The sequence below is a fragment of the Lissotriton vulgaris genome, chromosome 6 (genome assembly GCF_964263255.1).
Source record: "Lissotriton vulgaris chromosome 6, aLisVul1.2, whole genome shotgun sequence".
Classification (NCBI taxonomy): Eukaryota; Metazoa; Chordata; class Amphibia; order Caudata; family Salamandridae; genus Lissotriton; species Lissotriton vulgaris.
In genome coordinates this window covers 194,487,179-194,509,100 of record NC_141694.1, presented here as the reverse complement: position 1 = coordinate 194,509,100, position 21,922 = coordinate 194,487,179, and the positions used below count along the sequence as shown (strand labels likewise).

The 21,922-nt window shown below is 46.2% G+C and overlaps 1 protein-coding gene across 2 annotated transcripts in view; it reads left to right on the top strand.

The window, feature by feature from the left end:
- CLIC5 (CLIC family member 5) overlaps nt 1–21,922 on the top strand; it is a 593,433-nt gene that overhangs the window by 403,652 nt on the left and 167,859 nt on the right. For both annotated transcript variants that reach the window (XM_086926227.1, XM_086926228.1), the window contains exon 2: nt 125–234. In XM_086926227.1, the coding sequence (XP_086782353.1) occupies nt 125–234 (110 nt within the window). The remainder of the gene's footprint in view (nt 1–124; nt 235–21,922) is intronic.

Here is a 21,922-nt window from a genome sequence, read left to right as displayed (position 1 = left end):
CTGAGCTATATTTGAATGTGGTTAGTGTCTGCTTTCTGTCAAGGCCTGGCCTCCAGCCGCCATCTTGGTTTTACCAGTCGAGTGCTGCTCATTGGACAATAACCTCCTTTCCTCGCTTTTCCAGGCCGGCATCGATGGAGAAAGCATTGGGAACTGCCCCTTCTCGCAGCGGCTCTTCATGATCCTCTGGCTCAAAGGGGTCGTCTTCAACGTCACCACCGTCGACTTAAAAAGGTAAACGACTTCTACTCATTTCTTACAAAACCATTCTGTGTTGGACCAAAACATAATTATTTAAGAAGGCAAAAGTGGGACATAGGCTACAATTGAAAGACAATAATGAATAAAAAAAAATAGAATCCGCTTTGAAGCTTCATAGAGTGGAAAGGGGGAGGTGCATAATATAGGCTATTGCTTTGGAGTAGGAAGGGGTGGATGTAAAATGGACTAACTTTAATGGGAACAGAATCCCAAACTTTTCAATGCTCTTTAGAGGTAACATGCTCTTCACCTGTGGGATCCATCAGCCGGAAGGACCGGGAAGTCTACGAATGCACAAAGAGTGTGTAACTATCAACTCAAACATAAAACAAGGAGAAAATGTAACAGCGTTTTAACAGGTCATCCTGTAAGGTGTTTTTGCTGAATTTTTAAGTGTTTGAATCAGCATATAGGATTTGGGCACAGAGTTCAAGTGGTTATGCATGGGTCATGGTGAGCAAGGCGGCATCTCTAGGCAAATGTCCAGACCAGAACCAAAGAAACGAGAAACATTTGGCCGAAAGATGGTGTACTACATTACATTGTATCAATTTAAATCCTGCATTAGTGGAGGTCCTCTTCACCCCCTTTTATGCCCTCCCATTCCTTATCTGTAAGTGGGTCCCCCAGTATCTCATGCCATCTACTCTGAATGGTCAGAGTGTGCAATGGGAAGTCCCCCTGCGGTGCCCTGTAAACATGGGACACCAACTTTCGTCGCCCAGCTACATTGAGCAGAGTCACAAGAGTCTGGGACTCCTGAGGCCTGTTCAGGAATGTTGGCCTCATTCCACTCGCCGTAGTCGCAATCTTGGCAAATAGCAAAAATTGCCACGGTCGCAAGTTAAAGGCTGCCATAGCATCAGCCAGTGCAACATATTTATCAATGGGATATATATCCTGCAGGGTTTCACAACCCCAAAGGTTGACTGACATTGTCCATGTGATCTGCGTGAAGACGCGCAAGGTCCAGATGCACAAGTCTGTTACATAAGTAGATCGACGTCACACCCATCTGACTATCCACTCCCATGTATGACACACCTGCTCGACCACATACGACACTGAGCTTGGAACACCAGCTCCCAACATCAGGAGCTCTGGTAGGGAGCACCTACACACGCACCTTCCAACAACCTTTTCTCCCAAGTGTCCCTCTCATCTAACCAGTGTACTGCACGTTGCAACTGGGTAGTCAGATAGTATAGCTCCAAGCATGGCAACTCCGAGCCCCCTGTTTCCATGTACGTTTCAGCATAGCCACGCATACCCTCTTCCTCCCCGAGGCCCAAAGCAGTTCCACAATCAATTTATCTAGTTCAGCAAAATATTTTCTAGGGATATCATACATTGTACCCTGGAAGATATATAGGCAACAGTATACAAAGTTAGCTGGAGAGTGTTCCAGAATCTCACAAAGGGCATCAGACCATCCAGAACGGATGTACGTCAGTACAACGCGATCATTTTGATAGCGGTACTTTACAACACGGTTTTCGCAACGCAAGTCGTTACAACGATTTGCGTTGGAGGGCACTGGATTGAGGATTAATTTAATTTTCTATTCCAACTTCAGCCCACGTAACAGTAGGGAAGGTGTTGGAATAGAAAATCAAACTATTCCTTTACCAAGAGCGCCATCCAGCGCAAGTTGTAGTAATGACTTGCGTTGTAATGGCTGCGTCGTAAAGGTCGCGCGGTGTAAACACCGCGTTGTAAAGGATGTTTCCCTTCCAGAACCATACCCATGTTTAGAGTAGCGAACGACTCAGCTATTCTCATTATCCTAATCCCAAGGTACCTAAAGCTAGAAGTCTTCCAAGGGAGACCCAGAGTTGGGAGTTTCTGTAAAGGAACCTCCCCCAGTGCACCCACTGGAAGCAGTTTAGACTTAACCCAGTTCACGTTGAGCCCAGATATCTTCCCAGACTCCTACTGAGTAGCCAACATAATAGGAACTGAATATTCAGGTTGACCCTGATACACCAGAGCATTGTCCGCATGCAAGAGACCTCATGAGTGGTTATTCCTATAGCAATGGCCCATCCCCGCAAACGTGATCGTAACCTACACACCATTTACTCCAGTAACAATGCAAAAATCAATGGTGACAGAGGGCAGCCCTGCCTGGTCCCCCTAAAGAGGGAGAAGTGGCACAACACCGTTCTACCAATGCGCACCCTCGCCACAGCATAACAGCTTCACCCATTGGATGAACGAGTCCCAAAATCCAAATTTTCATAGCACTTGCCTGGGAAAGTCCCAAGCAATTGAATCAAAAGTCTGCTCTTTCTCAAACAGCATCAGTGTCAGATACAGGAATCATGCAGATCCCCTTACAGTACCTTGGATGTGTCGGAAATCAAGGACGATGTGTGGCGCAGAGTAAGTGAGCCATCGCGGATGCAGGTGAGGCATCAATTCCTTAAGGTAGTGCAGCATCATTGAAGTTTTTCCGCTCTGGGACGATGCACGGAGCAGAGGAGTTAATGTGTTGGTTGCTAATGCAAGACCCTGGTTCCTGATGGCGACGCAGTGTTGATGATGTGTTGGTGTCGAAAGCGTGCTGCCTCGATTCTTCGTCGTCAATGTCAAACCCGTGGGCTGAATGAGATGTGTTTGTCAAACTCGGAGTGTGGTGTCCACAGCTCCGGTGCAGGCAGCAGCGATGTTTCAGGAATGCCGCGGTTCCAAACTGACACTTTGACTCGATGCGTTGGTTTCTTGATTGCAGCGCCAAATTCACCTCCAAGGGCCCAGGACTGGATTTGGCACCACTTGGCAGGACAGGACTCACAGCAGAAGGCTGGTAGCAAGATGCAGGGGAAGTCTTAAATGTCCCTGAGACTTCAGGAACAGGAGGCAAGCTCAATCAAGCCCTTGGAGAACATTAGAAAGCAGGATGAAGAGAGTAACGTCCAGTCCCCTCACTCTCAGGCATGTAGCAGCAGGCATTAGGCCAACACAGCAAAGGAAACAGCAAAGTGTCAGTCCCTCCTGGCAGCTCAACAGCTCTTTTCCCTGGCAGAACGTGCTCAGTCCAGATGTGCTCCGAGTATACGGTGTCATGGGTCCAGTACTTATACCCAATTTAGCCTTTGAAGTAGGATAGAATTCACAGAAAGGTCTTTGTAGTGCATAAGACCCTACCCTTCCTTGCCCTGGCTCCAGACACACTTCAGGGGGGTATGTACCTCTCTGTATGGGAGAGATATAGCCATATTCAGGTGCAAGTGTCAACTCCTCCCAGCAGTCTAGCTCAGGAAGGCTCATCAGCTAGGCGATGGAGCGTCAGTATATGCAGGGCACACCTCAGCTCCCTTTGTGTGGGACTGTCTAGAGTGAATTCATAAAGACCAACTGTTATCCAACCCAGATGTGGATTCTAGGGACAGCAAGTGCACAAAATGATTAAGTAAGAAAATGGCAACTTTCTAAAAGTGCCATTTTCAGATCTGTAGTTTAAAAACCAACTTCACCAAAAGATGTGTTTTTAAATTGTGAGTCCAGAGACAACAGACTCCAATTTTCTATCTGCTCCCAATTCGAAGATACACTTGTGGGTGTTACAATACAGCTCCAATGCTAACCTATGGGAGAGATAGGCCTTGCTGTAGTGAAAACTGAATGTAGCTGTTTTTCACTACCAGGGCATGTAAAACTCACAAGTACATCTTCTACTTTTTAAATATACTGCTGCCTGCCCATCGGGCTACCTAGGGCCTACCTTAATGATGTCTTACATGTAATAAAAGGGAAGGCTTGGGCCTGGCAAGTTGGTAAACTTGCTAGGTTGAAATTGCAGTTTAAAACTGCACACACAGGCTCTGCAGTGGCAGGCCTGAGACAGGGTTGAAGGGCTACTCATGTGGGTGCAACCCTCAGTGCTGCAGACCCACTAGTAGCATTTGATTGACAGGCCCTGGTCACACACAGTGCATTGCACTAGGGACTTATTAGTAAATCAAATAAGCCAATCTTGGAGTAACAAATGCCATTGCATTTTAGACACAGAGCACATGCACTTTATCACTGGTTAGCAGTGATAAAGTGACCAGAGTCTTAAAACCATCAAAACCGAAGTTCAGCACACAGTCAAAAACAGGAGGTCGCAGTAAAAAGACAGGGGAAACTACGCCAAAAGATGCCATGTCTAACAGTCTCCATGTGTGATCCTGACCCTCCCACAGCCAATCTGACCTTGTACACAAAGTGACATGTCCCCACACAGTAGAGAAACTCCAAACCCCAGAACACCTTAATAAGCCTCAGTATGAACCCCAACACTTCCCGCCCACCTACAGGCAGTGAACCTAAACAACTCTGGCCCGTAACCACCGGGCTAACATGCAGCATCCACTGCCCCAGCCTCTTCTTTGAAGCAGCAGTCTCAACCTACCTACATTTATCGTGCAGAGGGCCTATCATCCTGTAGGGGCGGTAAGGCTAAAGGGTGCTCAAACAACCCCCAGGGGAACACAGCCCTCACCGACTGTCCACCTGCGGTTACGTGAAGGTCCACATACAGGCATAGTGCAAAGAAGTAACAATAATTGCCTCCCTCCACATTCCAGCAGCAATATAACTGCTGCAACCCTTCTCGATTGTGTACAAGTCCCGACAGCCCCTGAAGTTACTTATGCACATCATGTTAGGCATGAAAACAGTATCAAACTCTCATCTCCAGCAACACCATCCAAGCAGTTGGAGGCTGCCAGCAACTCTGTACCACATGTACACCAATTGCCTACAATCACAGTCTAGGGCGGCCTGTATAAAATCAGGGCTCTGTCTCAGCATGCTCCCCTTTCATTAGCCCAGATGTGTGCTATCACTCATTGAGTCTCGATCACCCCTGTGGCGCAAAAATAATTCCCAGGTATCAGGTTGATAGTTTGAGTCCTCCAGTGTGCCGTCCGGACAAACAACGATCCTCCCCATCTGCCGGACCCCATCAATGCCCTCCAAAACAGCAGAATATCTCTGTAGTCATGCTGATTGGCAGCTTGGACCCCTTCTAGAAGGTTTGCTATTTGAATGAATGAATATTAGATTTTTAAAGCGCAAACTTAGCCCAGGGGCATCAAGGCGCTGCGGACAGAGATCAGTGTGTCAAATGTTTACAGGCTGCAGAGCTAAAGGATTAAGGCAGATGACAGAACAGCTGAAAAGCCAGGTCTTCAAAGATTTCCGGTATGAAGAGTGTGTTTACAGAGTGGAAATTGGAAGAGGAAGCAGAGTCCACAGGTTGGCTCCTATCCAGGCCCGGACTGGCAATGCCGGGCACCGGGCAATCCCCCGGTAGGCTGCCAGGGGTGGGGGCCGGTTTTTGCCCGGGGGGGCCGGTTTTGTTGCTAAAGGCCGATTTTTTGTAAGCTCAGTACAGTAGTAGTCACTTACCTACTACTGTACTTTGCTGCGTGCCTGCATTTCACTCTCTCCTACCTCCAAGTCCGTGTGGAAAAAAAAGCAATTTAATTAATCTCTGCGGGATAAATAATGCATTGCAAGCAACAGTGCCATTTTAGGGGGTGGGTGGGTTGCGTGCGCACGCAGCGCGCAGATGCCTCCACCGCCGCGTCTGTGCGGCCTGCTTTTAATCTTCATCTTCAATTCACCCACTTTAGGGGGTGGGGCTGGCCGGGCGCGGCCGCTGGAGTTGACACATGCGCATTGGGGCTCGCGCAGGACCGTGACGACGAGAGGCCCTCTCTTTTGCCACCCATAATTTAATTATTTCTAGCCCCCCCTGCCCTCCCCTGTCCCAGTGTCCCTGCTGCCGAATGTGTGCTAGTGCTGGCCGCCGGCCGCCAGGTGAGTGTTGTTTCAATTTTTGCAATCTCCCATGCCCTGGACTTGTACTAGACTGTGAAGGAGGCAGTGGGGCCTTATTACCGTGCGAGTCGAGTCCCGGACCACACACATTCCCAGGTGAGAGTCATCGCGGCTGGAGGCCTGTAAAGGTCCATCACAACACTCACTCAGGTATCTCAAAGTATACCTTTTAGAGGCAGAGCACGTCTTTATTCCTAGGCTATAATAGTACACTACAGCTTAGTCACAGCCTGCTGCTTGCAGTTGAGTTCAGGGTCAAGGCTGTGCTTCCGTACCAGGGCAGGCAGGGGCCAGGTAGGCGCTGTTGCGGGCAGAGCGGATTCAAATTAAGCACTGGATAGACGTTTTGGTATGACAGTGTACTACTCTGCGCAGTGCTGCCCTTAATACATTTAGGAGGCACGCGAAGGTCAGGCCGCCTGGGGGAAAAGGGGGGCGGGCGGGGGGAGGAGGGCCTGGGGCTGCTGAGTAGTCCCTGCCCTGGGTTCACGTAACAACACGGCGTCACTCATGACTGCTAAAGTGTGTTCATTTTATGAGAGAGGGGAGCCTAGTAGTTAAGTTTCTCCTGAGCTGGGCGGGGCCGCGGTGGAGTTACACGTTTATTTAGTTTTATTGGCAGCCACTACTCTCACCGCGCTGCCTGTGACCACTTGCTCAGTGTTCCTCATCATGCTGCTGTCCTGCGACAGGACTTAGTCGGAAACGAAAGGTCGCATTTACCATTATAGACTGACCGTGTTATCACGGAGAGGCTGCTGTGTGGGTCACTGATGTATTTATCGTTTTCTAACTTTACAGCCTGATAGACAGTGAGCCTGTAGCTCTGCTCACTGCTCTCCCAGGCTCGGGGTGGTACCGTGGCGTGTTAGACTCCATGCAGCTCTTGATTCATTTATTTAATTAAAGCACTAACTACAATTTAAATATAATTTCGGGCCCTGACTGAGGGCCTCCAGTCCATTGGCGACCTCTCAGTGCTACTCTGCTGTGGAGGACATCGCGCGCACTGACACCAGGCAGGAATGTTTTTAAGTCCTGCTGTGCCACTGCTGCCTTCCCAGTCCCTGGTCCCCAAGCAGAGATTCCCGTGGTCTGGGCAGGCCTGTCATACAAAGCATTCTTAACCTGCCCTGGCGCCACGTGTGTTCCGGAAATGGTCTGGGCACTTGTGTCCGTCCAGGCGAGTGATGTGTTGTATTATTTGAAGAGGCACAGCAGACCACAGCCTGTGACTTCTTGATGATCTGAACTAGCAGCTGGGAAGGTGGATTCTGCAGCCTATCAACTCTTTAATGCAGCACTGAGCCCCCAAAGTCAAGAGAGGCCCAGCGTCTGCTGCTATTAGAGCAATGCCGGCACCAATTCAGGTGATTGGCAATTTAGCAGAACCCATTAATCCCAATAGTTGGTTAGTGTCCTGTGCAGAAGGGGCTCTCAATCCATGCCCACAGAGTGACGTCTGCAGTTGGGAGAGTGATGTATAGTTGTGAAATGGTGCACGCAGTACTTTAAATGAAAACATACAAAAAGTGCTGTTGTTACTTATCCACAGTACATATTTCCTCCTCTGGAATGGTTCTCCCATTAAATCTTACAGCATTGATGAGAATTACAGATGCTGTCCCATTTAAATGAAAGTAGTGCAGGTACTCAGTGCCACTTACCATCTGCCCAGTTACAGCAGCAATAGTTTACAGAAGGACGTCTGGATTTAATGATCACTCTGGTAAGGTTGTGTAGCATGGAATGGCAATTTTACACTGGGTGGAGACATGTCCATGATCTGCTTTACTGTAGTGCTAGCAAGTATAAAGTGTAGGATTAGAGGAAATTATGCTAGTGTATGAGAGCGTTTTGAAGAGTAGAGTTGGTGTTTTGAAGGAGTATGTGCGTGGGAGAAAGCTGAAGGATGTGGTATTGTTTTTGGCACATGTCGAGGAGGACTGACCCTCCATTGCCGATGCTTTGCAGCAGTTTAAAGATAATCTTAGAGGTTCTCATTGCTCAAATGGGTGTAATTTCTGAAATGTATATGTTTCCCTCATCGCAGTTGCTTGATTTATGTTTGCGAGAAAATGTCACTCATAATTACAGTGAAATTCTGAAAATATCACACATATGTAATCTGAAACCTTGGTAGCTATGCATCAATGGTACTGAGTGCGAATGTATGTGTAAAAATATGTTTGTGACTTCTACAGCCTGTGAGTGGAAGTGTGAGCAAACAGGAGTGTGTGGGTCAGTGTGAATGAGGGTGTAGGCCAATGTAGGAAAATGCCAGCATGCCCGAAAGCCTCCATGTTTGTAGGTTGTGTGAGAGAGGGATTGTCTGCACGGGCGCAAATGTGTGAACGTTGGTATTCATGAATGGTACTGAGTGCGAATGTATGAGTAAAATTATGTTTGTGACTGCTACAGCCTGCTGTGAGTGGAAGTGTGAGCATATGGGAGTGTGTGTGTGAATGGAAGTGCGATTGAAGTGAAGTGTGCTTACACTGAAGGGTAGTCGTGTGTAAGACAGCTATTGAGTGGGAATGTGAGTGAGTCGTGTGAACAAATGCAGGTGTGAGGAAGTGATCTGTAAGAACGCAGGCATCGGGCCTGCGCTTAGGCATCAGGGAAGCAGTAGGAAGCAGGGGAAGGGAGAACGGGGTCCTTGCACAGGAACAGACATAAGGGGCCTCATGCTGCGGTACCATCTATCATTAATTGACATACTTGCTACCATCATCAGGCTTTATGAGATGACCATGATGAAAGCAGAAAGTTTTCTCCTCTCCTAAATGGTCACACCACTACAGCGAATGCTGGTTCACACAATAATTATTTATCAGTTCACTAAGAAAATAATACCCTTGAAACCTTGTGAACACCCTGCTTGCCCAGGTGTATACCCCAGGAAGGCAGAAGCAAGTGTAGCTGAAAGGTGCCCCATGTCATGGCATGGGCGTATGAAGGGCTGCAAGTTTCAAAGGGTCCCCTATACTCAGGTATGAGCACCAGAAGTCATAGGTGGGGGTGGTTAATGTATGGATTAGACTCCTGCCCTTCTGCAGCAGCAGAATGCCTTTCTTGCCTAGGTTGGTGTCCCTTTGTGGTGCGTGTTTTCCGGTGCTCAGCACGTGCCCCTTTCGGTGCAGTCTCTCAGCACATATTCCTGAGGGTGCTGCAGGCAGAGGGTTATTGCCCAGGTACACTCAGGTATGGACACCATTAATAGCTAAAGCAAATAAAGGGAATGGAGAGTTCTTCTGGCACAGGTATGGACAGCAGCAGCACTGCAGCAGAATGGGACACACAACCATATACTGGCCGTATATGACATACCGTGTTGTCCCCCATGCTCACATACACCACCAGGTTGGTGCTTTCTCTGGCTGCCCTCAAAATAGACCTCCCCAGTAGATGTACTACCCTCAGTGTACGCTTGCCCTGCCAAGGCTACAGCTGACCCTGCACAGGCGGATATGCCCTCACGGCGCCTACATCCTGTGGCTGCCTAGCCGGTCTGAGGCACACTTGGCATGCACAGCGCGGACGCTCGAAGTGTGAGGGGGCTGTGAGAAGGAGTCCTGCGGGTGGTGCCACACGCTTCGAGGAGGGTTATGTGGTTGTACATGCTGAAGCAGCTCATTGATTGATTCTACAAGATAATCTATGATCTACCCCGAAACAGTGGCTTCTATTTCCGCACTGTTGTTTATCTCTTGAGTACTGCTATCTCGCTCAGGCCGGCAGCCAAATATGTAATCAAACAAATATGCGAAATCTATAGCAATTTTACACTGACTTACTCTATTTTGCCTTCCACTACAAAATGATATAAAGAGACCATCATGCTGCAGTAAGGAGAGCCTGAAGTCAGAGCACATTCATCACTTAAGAGGCATTGACAGTTCACTGTTTGCATGTGCATTACAGATGCCCAAGTTGTAGGCGTTGAAACAGCTGGGCAGAAAAGGAGAAGCTCCAGAAAAAGTCCCAGCGCCATTAGCACATGTAAAATGTTTTTTAGCTACATATTGTTCATACTGACTGCTGAGACATGGTTAGATAAGTCCCTGTTGTCCTCAGATTCCTCCAAATTAAAATCCAGTTACATCAAAACAGGTGATTTTTGTTGGCTCTTAGGGCTCAGTGCACTTTAACACCACTAACCAGTGCTAAAGTGCTTGCGCTTTTTCCTTTCAAACATGGTAAAATTGGCCTACACCAAATTGCAATTTTAATTTACTTGTTAGTCCCCAGAATGTGGTTCTACATGTACCCAGGGACTGTACAATAAATGCTACTAGTGGACCTGCAACACTTATTGTGCCACCCACTTAAGTAGGCTGTTTAAAGATGTGTCATGTCAAGGCCAGGGCCTTTGTGTTAATTTTTCCTGCTTTCTGGCAAGGGTGACATTTGAGACATTTCCATGCCTTGTGACAGCCAGGGTGCTTATGTGTGACGTTTCCATGCTTTCTGACCTGGGTGCTTAATTATGTGTGCTATTTCCATAGTTTCTCGCCTCAGTGACCTGGAGCTAGAGGCTCATGTGTGACATTTCCATGCTTACGGCCTGGGTGCTTATGTGTGACCTTTGGATGCTTACGGGCCTGGTGGTGTAACCAGGCCTGGGTCAGTGCCTAGGTGCTTATGTGTGACATTTCCACAGTTTCTGGCCTCAGTCAGTGGCCTGTGTGCTCATGTGTGACATCACATCAGTGCTTAATGTGTGACAACATGAGTAACAATTTACTATGCTTCAAAAGTTAATATAATCTAATATGTAATGAAAAATGTGTTGAAAAATGTTTTGTTTTGGCCTTTTTATCTCTCAAATTTTTTTGGGGGGAAAAGTTCAAACCCCAAACTACCCCTTAGTAGTGGTTGCTCACTGCGCTTGCTCGCTACACACCAGATAGGGGGCTGGTCTCAGTTTTACTTTGTTTTCTCGGATTCACTACTTGTGTCTATTTTTGGTGCTCTCTGAAAGAATGTCTATGGGTACATATGACTGGGTGGGTAACCTGGTGCTCTTAAGGTCATCACCTACTATTTACTATGCTTTGAAAGTGGATAAAATTGAATATGTAATGAAAAATATGCTGTAAAATTCACCATTTTGGTCTGTCGTTTCCCAAAATTTTCTTGGGGGGAGAACCCCCCCAAACCCTCCTAGTAGCGGTCGAGCTCGCTCGCTGCTCTCGCTCGCTACGCGCTGGACAGGGGCTGGTCTGCTGAAATTTGCCAGGGCTGCTTTCAGTTCCCAGTCCGGCCCTGCTCCTATCAGCGAGAATGCCCTCCCTCCCCACCTGACTTTCCTAAACCTAGGAACTGTTACCCAATTCTTGCTAGCTGATCTCAAGTTCTTGCTAGGGATGTATCTGTGAAACATTTTCTTAATGCCTTCAGAACCCCTATTGTGAACAGCCTTATGAACCAGGCATAAAGCCTTGAACACAATTCTCCTCCCAAGAGGGAGCCAGTAAAGGCTCCTAATGGTGGCTGAGACCGCGTGAAATTTAGGGAGACCCATCACCAGCCTGGCGGCTGCATTCTGCCCCAATTGGAGTCGGTGCAGGAGTCCCTTATATATCCCTAAATAATGGGCATTCCAGTTATCCAGCCTGGATACCACAAAAGCAACCACTGCCTGTTTCCGAGCTGGAAGGGAAAGAAAACGGAAGATCTTCCTAAGAGTCCGTATCATCCCAAAACAGGTCGAAACAGTTCTGTTTATTTGTGACCTCCGAGACAAAGAGGAGTCTACAATAATGCCTAGATTCTTGGCACTGAGACAAGGGATGGCACAAGATCCTAGAGAAACAGCCCACCAGGCCTCTGACCATATGTCCAACTTGTCTCCGAAGATTAAAACCTCAGTTTTATCCCGATTGAGTCTAAGATAGTTCTCAACCATCCATGCAGCCACCGCTCGCATGCAGTTTGTTAAATTTACTGCTGAGGCTGAGACACTCTTTGTGATGGAAATCAGAATCTGAGTGTCATCAGCGTAGGAAAGGACTTCTAGACCAAAAGACCTAACCACGGCGGCGAGCGGGGCTACATAGATATTGAAGAGAGTAGGACTCAATGAGGATCTCTAAGGGAATCCACAAAACAGTTGTTTGGGGGCAGACAGCAATTGGCCCATCTTAACTATTTGCGAACGATCCGTGAGGAACGATGACAGCAGATTAAGTGCGAAATCCTCTATCCCAATTTCCTGGAGCCAAATGATGGCTGTTAAGATGTTTTTTCAAGATCTTAGCTGGAACGGGCAACAGGGAAATAGGTCAATAGTTTTTTGGTTCGGTCGGATCAAGAGAGGCCTTCTTAAGCAGCGGTTTTAGCACTGCAGTTCTCCATGCGGTGGGAAATTGGCCAGCAGTAATGGCAGTATTAAGGATAGCCGTTCGAGAAGATACAACAGCCTCACTTCCCAGTTTCAGAATCTTAAGAGGACATGGTTCAAGGGGAGAACCAGATCTAATCCCCCTTAACAGCAACTCAGTGTCTTCTTGAAGAATAGGCGGAAAAAGACGCAGGTGGCAGCCCACCATTGGGACTTCCACCGAATAAGAAGGGGGAGTTCTTTTAACACTCACCAAATTAGAATACTCCAAGGAAGAGTAGATGTCCTTAATTTTGACATGGAAAAACCTGCCATTTTGTCACAGAAGTCCTGGGAGACCTCTGTGCTAGCAATGGTCGTGGGAACTAAGAGGGAATTAATATTGGAAAAGAGTTCCCTGGAGGATCTGGTAGATTCGATCATTGCTAAAAAATAGGAGACCTTTTCCTCTCTAATAGCTTCTTTATATTCCCTTAACCGTAATTTATGCAAATCACTTTCTACTCTAGAAAAGTCCATCCGTCATTTTCTTTCCTGCTGTCGGCAAACCTGCCTAAGCTTTCTCAGTCTCTCGGAAAACCACAGAGCAGAAAGACGTTTTCTTACCTGATAGTGCTTCTTAAGAGGGGCAAGAGAGTCCAAAGCTGTTGCTAACCAGCTGGTAAACTCATTGTAGGCGACATTGATATCGGCAAAGAAGGAAGAGCAATAATTGCTAAGTTTGTCAAGAAGAACCTCCTTACTAACCCGTCTGAGGTTTCTCTTCCATTCCACCCTATTCCTGCTACTAGAGTCCAGGGGAGGTACTGACATTCCTAGGGTAAAGGGAATGGCAGAATGGTTAGACCGAGATAGGGGAATAGGGTCCAAGACCTTAACCCTGGGAACATTGGAAAAAATCCTATCAAGGATATGTCCTGCTGTATGCGTAGAGCTTTTCACCAGCTGAGGAAAACCACAGGATTCCATAACTTCCAAAAAGGCCTGCGTTTCAGGGCACAACGTATTCTCCAAGTGAAAATTAAAATCACCCAGGAACGTAACCTTTGAGTAGGCTAGGTAAGGCTCTATATGGTTACTAAAATTCTGGGGAAACGGAGCACTGGGTCCAGGAGGCCGATAGGTAATCACTCCACTGAAACTTTCAGTTGGAAGAACCTTCATGGAAAAATAAAGAGCCTGCTAGGGATCCGAGGGAGAGTGAGGGCCTCTGTAAAACAGGAGTAAATGTTTTTATTAACCACAGAGATTCTATCAAGAAAAAGTGAAAAAGTGATAATTTTTATAATTTTTACCGTTTCTGAAAGGGTGCTAGGCTCTCTCTTACACGTGGAAAGATGGGAGCACAATGTGCTTTTTAAAATACCCCTCACACTCTAAAAAACCAGGTAGAGTCATGCTTCATCATAGGGGTCTTCCCGCCCCTATAAAGGGACGGGGCGTGCTACAACCAGACGAAATACGCGGGAGCACTAAGATGTGACAGAGGCTATGTGTAGGTGTATAGGTATCAGTGAAAGTGTAGGGACCTAACACTAGTGAGTGTGCAAAAAGTGAAAAAAATGGAAAAAGTTAAAAATTCCCTGGCTTAGTAGAAAAAAACAAATTTATTAGCTTCTCTAGCTGGGAACATTAAGAAGGGGTTGTGTGGTAGAGCATTAGCTGCTACCTAGTCGACATGTTTCGTAAGCAGTCCCCTACTGCTTACTCATCAGGACCAAAAAGCGATCCCTACTGTTGTTACTCAGTTCTAACAAGTAGTGCCTACTGTCCTATAAACCAACAAAAATAAGTTGGCTGTTTAGGCTTCAGGGCATGAGTTGGCCCAGGAGAAGCAGAAAAAATTGACCTGATGTGGTCTTTATCTCAATAGTTATCGTCGCCCCATGAGTTTGCAGGCGAAGGGTATTCTGCGCAGTTAATTTCTGCCACAGAAAGAAATCATTATTCCTACCCCCGTGCTCCTCCGAGGATCCTCGCAGGAGCACGGGGGTAGGAATAATGATTTCTTTCTGTGGCAGAAATTAACTGCGCAGAATACCCTTCGCCTGCAAACTCATGGGGCGACGATAACTATTGAGATAAAGACCACATCAGGTCAATTTTTTCTGCTTCCCCTGGGCCAACTCATGCCCTGAAGCCTAAACAGCCAACTTATTTTTGTTGGTTGTTTATAGGACAGTAGGCACTACTTGTTAGAACTGAGTAACAACAGTAGGGATCGCTTTTTGGTCCTGATGAGTAAGCAGTAGGGGACTGCTTACGAAACATGTCGACTAGGTAGCAGCTAATGCTCTACCACACAACCCCTTCTTAATGTTCCCAGCTAGAGAAGCTAATAAATTAGTTTTTTTCTACTAAGCCAGGGAATTTTTAACTTTTTCCATTTTTTTCACTTTTTGCACACTCACTAGTGTTAGGTCCCTACACTTTCACTGATACCTATACACCTACACATAGCCTCTGTCACATCTTAGTGCTCCCGCGTATTTCGTCTGGTTGTAGCACGCCCCGTCCCGTTATAGGGGCGGGAAGACCCCTATGATGAAGCATGACTCTACCTGGTTTTTTAGAGTGTGAGGGGTATTTTAAAAAGCACATTGTGCTCCCATCTTTCCACGTGTAAGAGAGAGCCTAGCACCCTTTCAGAAACGGTAAAAATTATAAAAATTATCACTTTTTCACTTTTTCTTGATAGAATCTCTGTGGTTAAAAAAGTCTTGCTTTGGAGGGTGATTCTATCAGTACCTCTACGCTTCTCCCTTTTGGTTTGGAGTAAATGTTTTTATACATTACCTTTAGACCCCCACCCAGCTTCCCCTCCCTATCATGTCTCACAAAGACATACCCAGCAGGAATAGCTTCCACTAAATCTGGGCCCGAGCAATCTCTGGCCCAAGTTTCTGTGATGAAATCCCAATTGGGTGCTCTTTTTGTTTAGCTATATCGATAGTGTCCCCAGTCCTCAGAGGCGGCAAAGAAGAATGCCTTTCCGTGATGCTGGACTTGAAGCTGAGCAGGGAACAGCAGATTGTAACGAAGGTTCAATTTACACAGTCTCATTTTGATCAGCATATAGTCTTTATGTTGATCCTGCAGTTTGTAAATGTAATCAGGGAATACCATGATATTCCTATCTTTCGTACTGCGGTGACCCTTGTACCCTGACATGTTGGAAGAGGGCATCGCAGTCCCTTAAGTTAAAGAGACAAGCTATGATGGCTTGTGGTGGTGCCCCTGGCTTGAGCACAGCACCCGATGGACTCTTTCAATTATAAAAAACTTTGAGAGCTTCTTCATTCTCAAAGAGTTTGTAATCCAATCCTCCAAGATTAATTCAGCAGACTCCACTTCAGATCATCCACGGAATCCCGCAAATCTCCTGCAGGAGTGCCCTTCTGAGTCTCCCATATGAGCCGAGTGGGACTGAACAGTGGCAAACATTTTTTAGGACCGCCACCTCCTGCTGCAGTTCTCCAATGTTCCCTTCGGCATCTGTGACCCTCTCTGTCATTTTTCGAAGATCCGCTTATAGAAAGTGCACTACAAAGGCCACCATATCTATCTTAACCAACAAGGCCTCTCGAGATCCCCATATCTCTGCAAGGAGGTATGCCGGCATTGGGGTCGTCACCTCCTCCTCTGGTGCCCTCTGGGGCTGCTCCTTGACTGTATCGCCTGCCTGCACAGGGAGGGTGTGGTTGCCAATTTTGTTCAACTGCACTGTTTTGGCAAGCTTGACCTTCTCCATCTCTGAGGGCAGTCGCAGCCACCACAGGAGTGCCCAAGCACCTTCCGTGTTTCCCCACAGTGAGTTATAAGCCAAAGGGCAAGCAGTCTCCTCAGCCCTTCAGCTGCCCAGCCAGGCTGGGCATCCAAAGGTGTCACTGCCACCACAATTCAGGCTCCCCTGGGCCAGAAATCAAGCCACTGTTACAAGTCTCCTACTGCGAGGGCTGTCCAGTATCAAATACGCTGTCTGTCGCAGCCTAAGCATCTTGTGTGATCTTTGCTTCCCCAGCCCAGGCTCCAGTACTTTGTAAAAGTCACCCAATTGATGGTAATCATCTTGGGGCAAATTAATCCGCTGTCTCAGCTGAGGTGGACATCACACCCCTTGGAGGGGGGGCTCAGTGGCCAGGGAGGAGCACTCTCCCCACCCCCTTTCTCCGATGCCGGCCACAATCCTTAGCAGGCAGCCCCACCGCTTCTAAGGCTACAGCTAACATGCGTCCGGCCAGAGCCCCAATTACTCACTTTGCCACTGGATTCAAGCTAGCCTGGCTGATGAGGGGTGTTACCCAGAAACTGGTCCCAGGATGCTTGTTTACCGTCCAGGAAAGACCTGGCTTCGCAATTCAGCTGGACTATTCCCATGAGGCACAGGGTCAAGACTGATTTGCATATAGCTGGGTCTGAACTGGGGTGGGGAAGTGAGCTAAAGAACGATGATGGATTCAACCCAGATCTGTGACTGGTGGTGAGTGTCTGAAAAGTTTCAGCGCTTCGTCCATCATCTCATTGTGTTTGCTTATATCGGCAAAGGCAGGAGGCCAACACAATTCTCGTGTATCTACTGTCTGGTTGCTGAAAACTCAGCTTTGTTCTGCTAGACTACTGTGTCAGAGGTTGTTGTTGGTACAGGGACTGTCTAAAACTGGATTTTTATATTGGAGGACATTAGGATTACTGTAGTACACTACCTACTCACAATCCCTACTCTCAGAGCTGAAGCTTAGTGTGGCCAAACAGTTCAGCCATCTTGAAAATGCTCAAAGTGGTAGGATTAGCCCTGAGAACCTTTGCCCCATTGGTTATTGCATAGCCAGGGGTCATGCACAATCACCAGCTTGTGCCAGCCATAAATGTGGCATCTCCAGGCACCCACTTTAGAACACTCCTCGACCTGAGGAATATCAGAAGAGTGTGGAACCTGCTGTCTGAGACCTACAAAAAGAGTCTAGAAGACTGGATCTGCTCCTCCCTCTTGTACCCAGGACAAAGAAGTGGACTCCAAGGGTTATACGACTGACCTCTTGCTAAAACTACAAGGACACAACAAGCTACAAGAGTTATTTTCCTGAAACTGCCAAGTGGCAGCTGGACATTGACAGGACACTCCTGTTGCCCTCTGCCTGCCACCCTGTGAGCCTCTAATTCCCTTCCCTGAGGTCCCGGGGAATGGTTAGAGGTCTTCTCCTGTGATGAGTTGGGACTTAAAGGACTAAAGTCAGAAAGTAATCCTTTGAACAGGATGAACTTGGTTAGTGTATCCGAACCATGCTGCATCACAGTCAGGGTCAAATTGTGCCTAGGTACTGTTCTACTGCGACCATTGACTATCATTGGCATTTTGTGCTTTTTGGATCTATTTCCACTTAAACCTTTAAAAATGTATGTCTCCGGTTCCAATTATTAGATTTTTGTCATTTTGTTTATTACATTTTACTTTATTTTTCAAATTTATTTGGGGATTTTTATTGTATTGGATATCAAACTCTATTACTGTTTTAGTACAGCATAAATATCTTACATAGTGCCTCTAAGTTAAGCCTGTCTGCTCCAGGCCATAGCTATCAAGGAGTCAAGCTCAGGTTAATTTAGTGACTTTAACATAACGGTTCACCTCGACAAGGGTTGTAGTTATTACTTCAGTTGGGTATTCGGTCGCCTGCTATTAATACCCTACATTTCTTACAACTAGAAAGTAATAGACCAAGAGTCCAGTTGAATGGAATAAGATTTCTACTCCTGTATGAAAGTTTATTGTTTGCATTGTTCTTTTAAAATCAAAATAAACAAATAGGGGAAAAAATAATGTTTTTCTAGAGAGGGCCCTTAGTTTCCAGTTTACAGGTGGGTTCTGGAAGTATACCAAGCTTTGGCTTCATGTAGCAGTCTGGCTTTTAGGAGGCTCCATTGGAATGGGGAGGCTGACTCTCCTCAGGCCAGATATGCCGACTTGCAGAACTGTGAGATATGGGAGATGCTCGCAGGGGGTCTCCACAGAAATGAACAAACATTGGTGCGGAGGAGTCTGCTCATCAGCCCTATAAACCTCTCATGAGGTAGCTCATTTGCACCTGCAGAAAGGTTATCAGCTCCACCATCTCTTCTAAGGTGTGTCTTGGATTCAGGCGTGATGGGTCAGCTCCTGGGCTGGTTGATTGGTTCCTATTCAGATATATGTTTAGGGTGCTGCCAGACTGAACAGAAGGTTGAAGGCTGAGCTGGATCTCGGCCCCAAATCTTTAGGAAGACACTAAGGCACGGCTTTGGAGGACTCACAATGAGGTGAGGCTCCTTATTTCATGCTCTGACCCTAGCAGATGAGCCAGCAGCCTACTGCCAATCTAGTTCTTGGTCTGTGCTGAGCAATGAGGCTGTGATTAGCATTCTCCCTCTCTGGACAGGCAGATGTGCATTTCAACCCATCACACAAAAACAACTAAAAGGGAGAGAGGATGTTTCTGGATGTGCAGGTTTGTCCTGTCCTGCTCAGTTTGAATTCTTTTCCATGACTATGTGCAGCCAGGCTAGTGAATTTCCAGGGAGAGCAGCTCTGTATGGAAAAATCGCTTATTCCAGGCAGAAAGTGTCATGTTGAAGAATGAGGACAGGATGGGTGACCTCAGTTTTTGTGTGAAAACAGACAACCTCCATGGTGCACACAGATACTTACATATATACTTGCAATACAATGCAGAGTTTGGGATGGGATATAGCACCTTTCCAGTGAGGAGGAAGGCCCAAAGCACCAGAGGTGCCTGGACGTATCATAGGAAAGCCAGTAGTCCAGCTGCACATTCAAAAACTCGTAATGCTACCATCATTTAGCACCCAGCATCCAAAATTGACATTTCTTGTTTGGAAATCATAATTTTGCAATTTCCAAATTAGCAATTTCCTACTTGCAATTGCGAATTTGTAGAAATTGCTTTTAGTGAAATACACTCCTAGGTACTTCTTATTTTGCGATTCCCTAATAGCAATTTCTACAAATTTGGAAATCGCAAAGCCTTTTTTTCATACACGTGGCCCCAGCTGGTGTCTTCTTAGAATTTCCGTGAGATTTCTATCCACTGAATACCGTATTGAGTGACTGACGGCCGGTGATGGTTCTGTCTGGTAATCCTGCATGTAGAGTTTTGTGATCGAAATATACAGCCTGATTCATCATAGACCCGTTTTGCGAGTCTATAATAGCGATTCATAAGGAATCGCTATTACAGACTCGCAAAACGGGATTCATGTAGGAATCGCAAAAAGATTTGCGATTCCTACACAATCCTTATTTGCGATTAGCAAATTGCTAATCGCAAATAAGGAATAACTCCCCATTCATTCCTATGGGCCAAAAGGCCCATAGGAATGAATGGGGAGTATTCCTTATTTGCGATTAGCAATTTGCTAATCGGAAATAAGATAGCGATTTAAAGGGTGCCAGGGGTGTCTAAAGGACACCCTGTAGCACCCCTTAAATGCAAATTGAAACAGGTGTTGCGCACACACATGTCCAAAGGACATGTGTGTGTGCAACATGCAACTTAGAAAAATGCTTTTAAAAGCATTTTTCTGAGTTTTCACTATTTACCACGAGGTTTGACCTTGCGGTAAATAGCGGGCCGAAATTGCGAAATCGCAATTTTTTGATCGATGATGAATTGCATTTAAGGAATCTCTAATAGAGATTCCTTAAATGTAATTCCTCTCAAATTTGCGACATCGCTATTACCGATTTTTGCATTTGGGATGATGAATCCCAAATGCAAAAATAGAGCTCGCAAAGGGCCAGATTCTCAGAATCTGGGGCCTCATTTATGAAAAGTGACGCATCGCTGCGTGAAAACAGTGATGCGTTACTTTTCACTGCGCACTCCTTGTGACACCAATGACGCGTCATGTCGCAAGGACTTACAGATACGTCAGTATTTCTGACGTATCTGTAAGCGCAAAAGTGACGCATTGCTGGAGTGTGTCACAAAAGTGACGCAACTCCAGCAATGCGTCCTTTCACACGGGGAAAGCCCCATGTGAAAGGACTTGCGTCAGTCTTACGCCTGCTGTGAGGCAGGCGCAAGATTTTGACGCAACATCATCCTAAAAGTGACGCAGTGAAATCTCATAGATTTCACTGCGTCACTATTACGAGGCTTTTTGCGGGGGAACGCCCCCTCTGCATACATTATACCTGACGCAGGTATAATGTGGCGCAGGGGGTTAAAAAGTGACGCATCTACCTAGATGCGTCACTTTTTAAATATAGCGCAACAAGGCGCATATTTTACGCCGTTGGTGCGTCACAAAAAGTGACGCACCGGCGGCGCAAAACTGACGCAAGGCCTCATAAATAAGGGCCCTGGCCCTTTGCGAGCCGATTTCGGCTTGATGAATCAGGCTGATAGCCTTTGCCATAATGGTCAAGCGCCGAGGACAGACGTAAATCAAATACCTGCCCATTCATACATTATGTTTACAATCTTGTTATGCTTTTTCTTATTTAGCCTGTTGCTTTCAGTCACAGTTTGTTTTCTTCCTTAAAACTAAGCACAGTTTGTCCCTGCAAGTCAGCTGGCGGTAAAGGGTTCAATGCTGAAGAACACTGTTTACATAATGTTGCCACCAAACATTTTGGACAACCGAGAGAGAGAGTGATTTATTTATCGACCGAGTATACTCTACCCCGAATACAATAATGCAAACACATAAATATAATACAGGCTTAAACTGCCATCTACTGGCTGTATCAAAAATCAAATCTTCTCTTCAGCATTAGCTGAAGCTCTTCACAGTACGTGTGGCACAAACTTTTCCCGAATTTCTTTTTATGACGCCTTTGAGAGCACAGCTGCCAGCAGACCTCTTTTCAACAAATCTTTAAAACATACACAGAGTGGGGGTTGGCTCCACCGAGAGCAGCATTACTCATTCTTTCTATTGGCTGTTTGGTGAATTATTCCACGCACTAGTCAGGAACTTTTTTACGTCAGAAAGGTACAGTAAATCCTGACACTGTGTGTCATATTTAATTATGCATCTACTACATGCATTTTATACAGAAAGCAATATTTTTTTGCTTTTTGCTGTAAACGGACTAACGGCTGGCCTCAATGTGATAAACAGCTTTTGTGCATCCAATGCATGTAAATAACATTTGTGAATGTTTTTGTTTATATAAATTTGGCATATTTAAGCCAGACCTATTGGCTTTGCCAATGCTTGTTATATTTATTATAGCTCAACCGTTGACTACCATATAAAAGCCAAGAGGAGTACCAACCACAACTTCTATTTTATTAATTTTCTTGCTATTACATTTTGTTGATTAAAGGTTCTTCACATACATTAATGTGTAGGAATATGAAAGTATAAAATATCATCAAATCATATAAGAGAACAGGCAAACAACCATTAGCACTAGAAGTAGTGGTAAGAGGGAAGGGGCTGCAGAACCCCCAAAAGAGTTCAGAAGCTGAATGA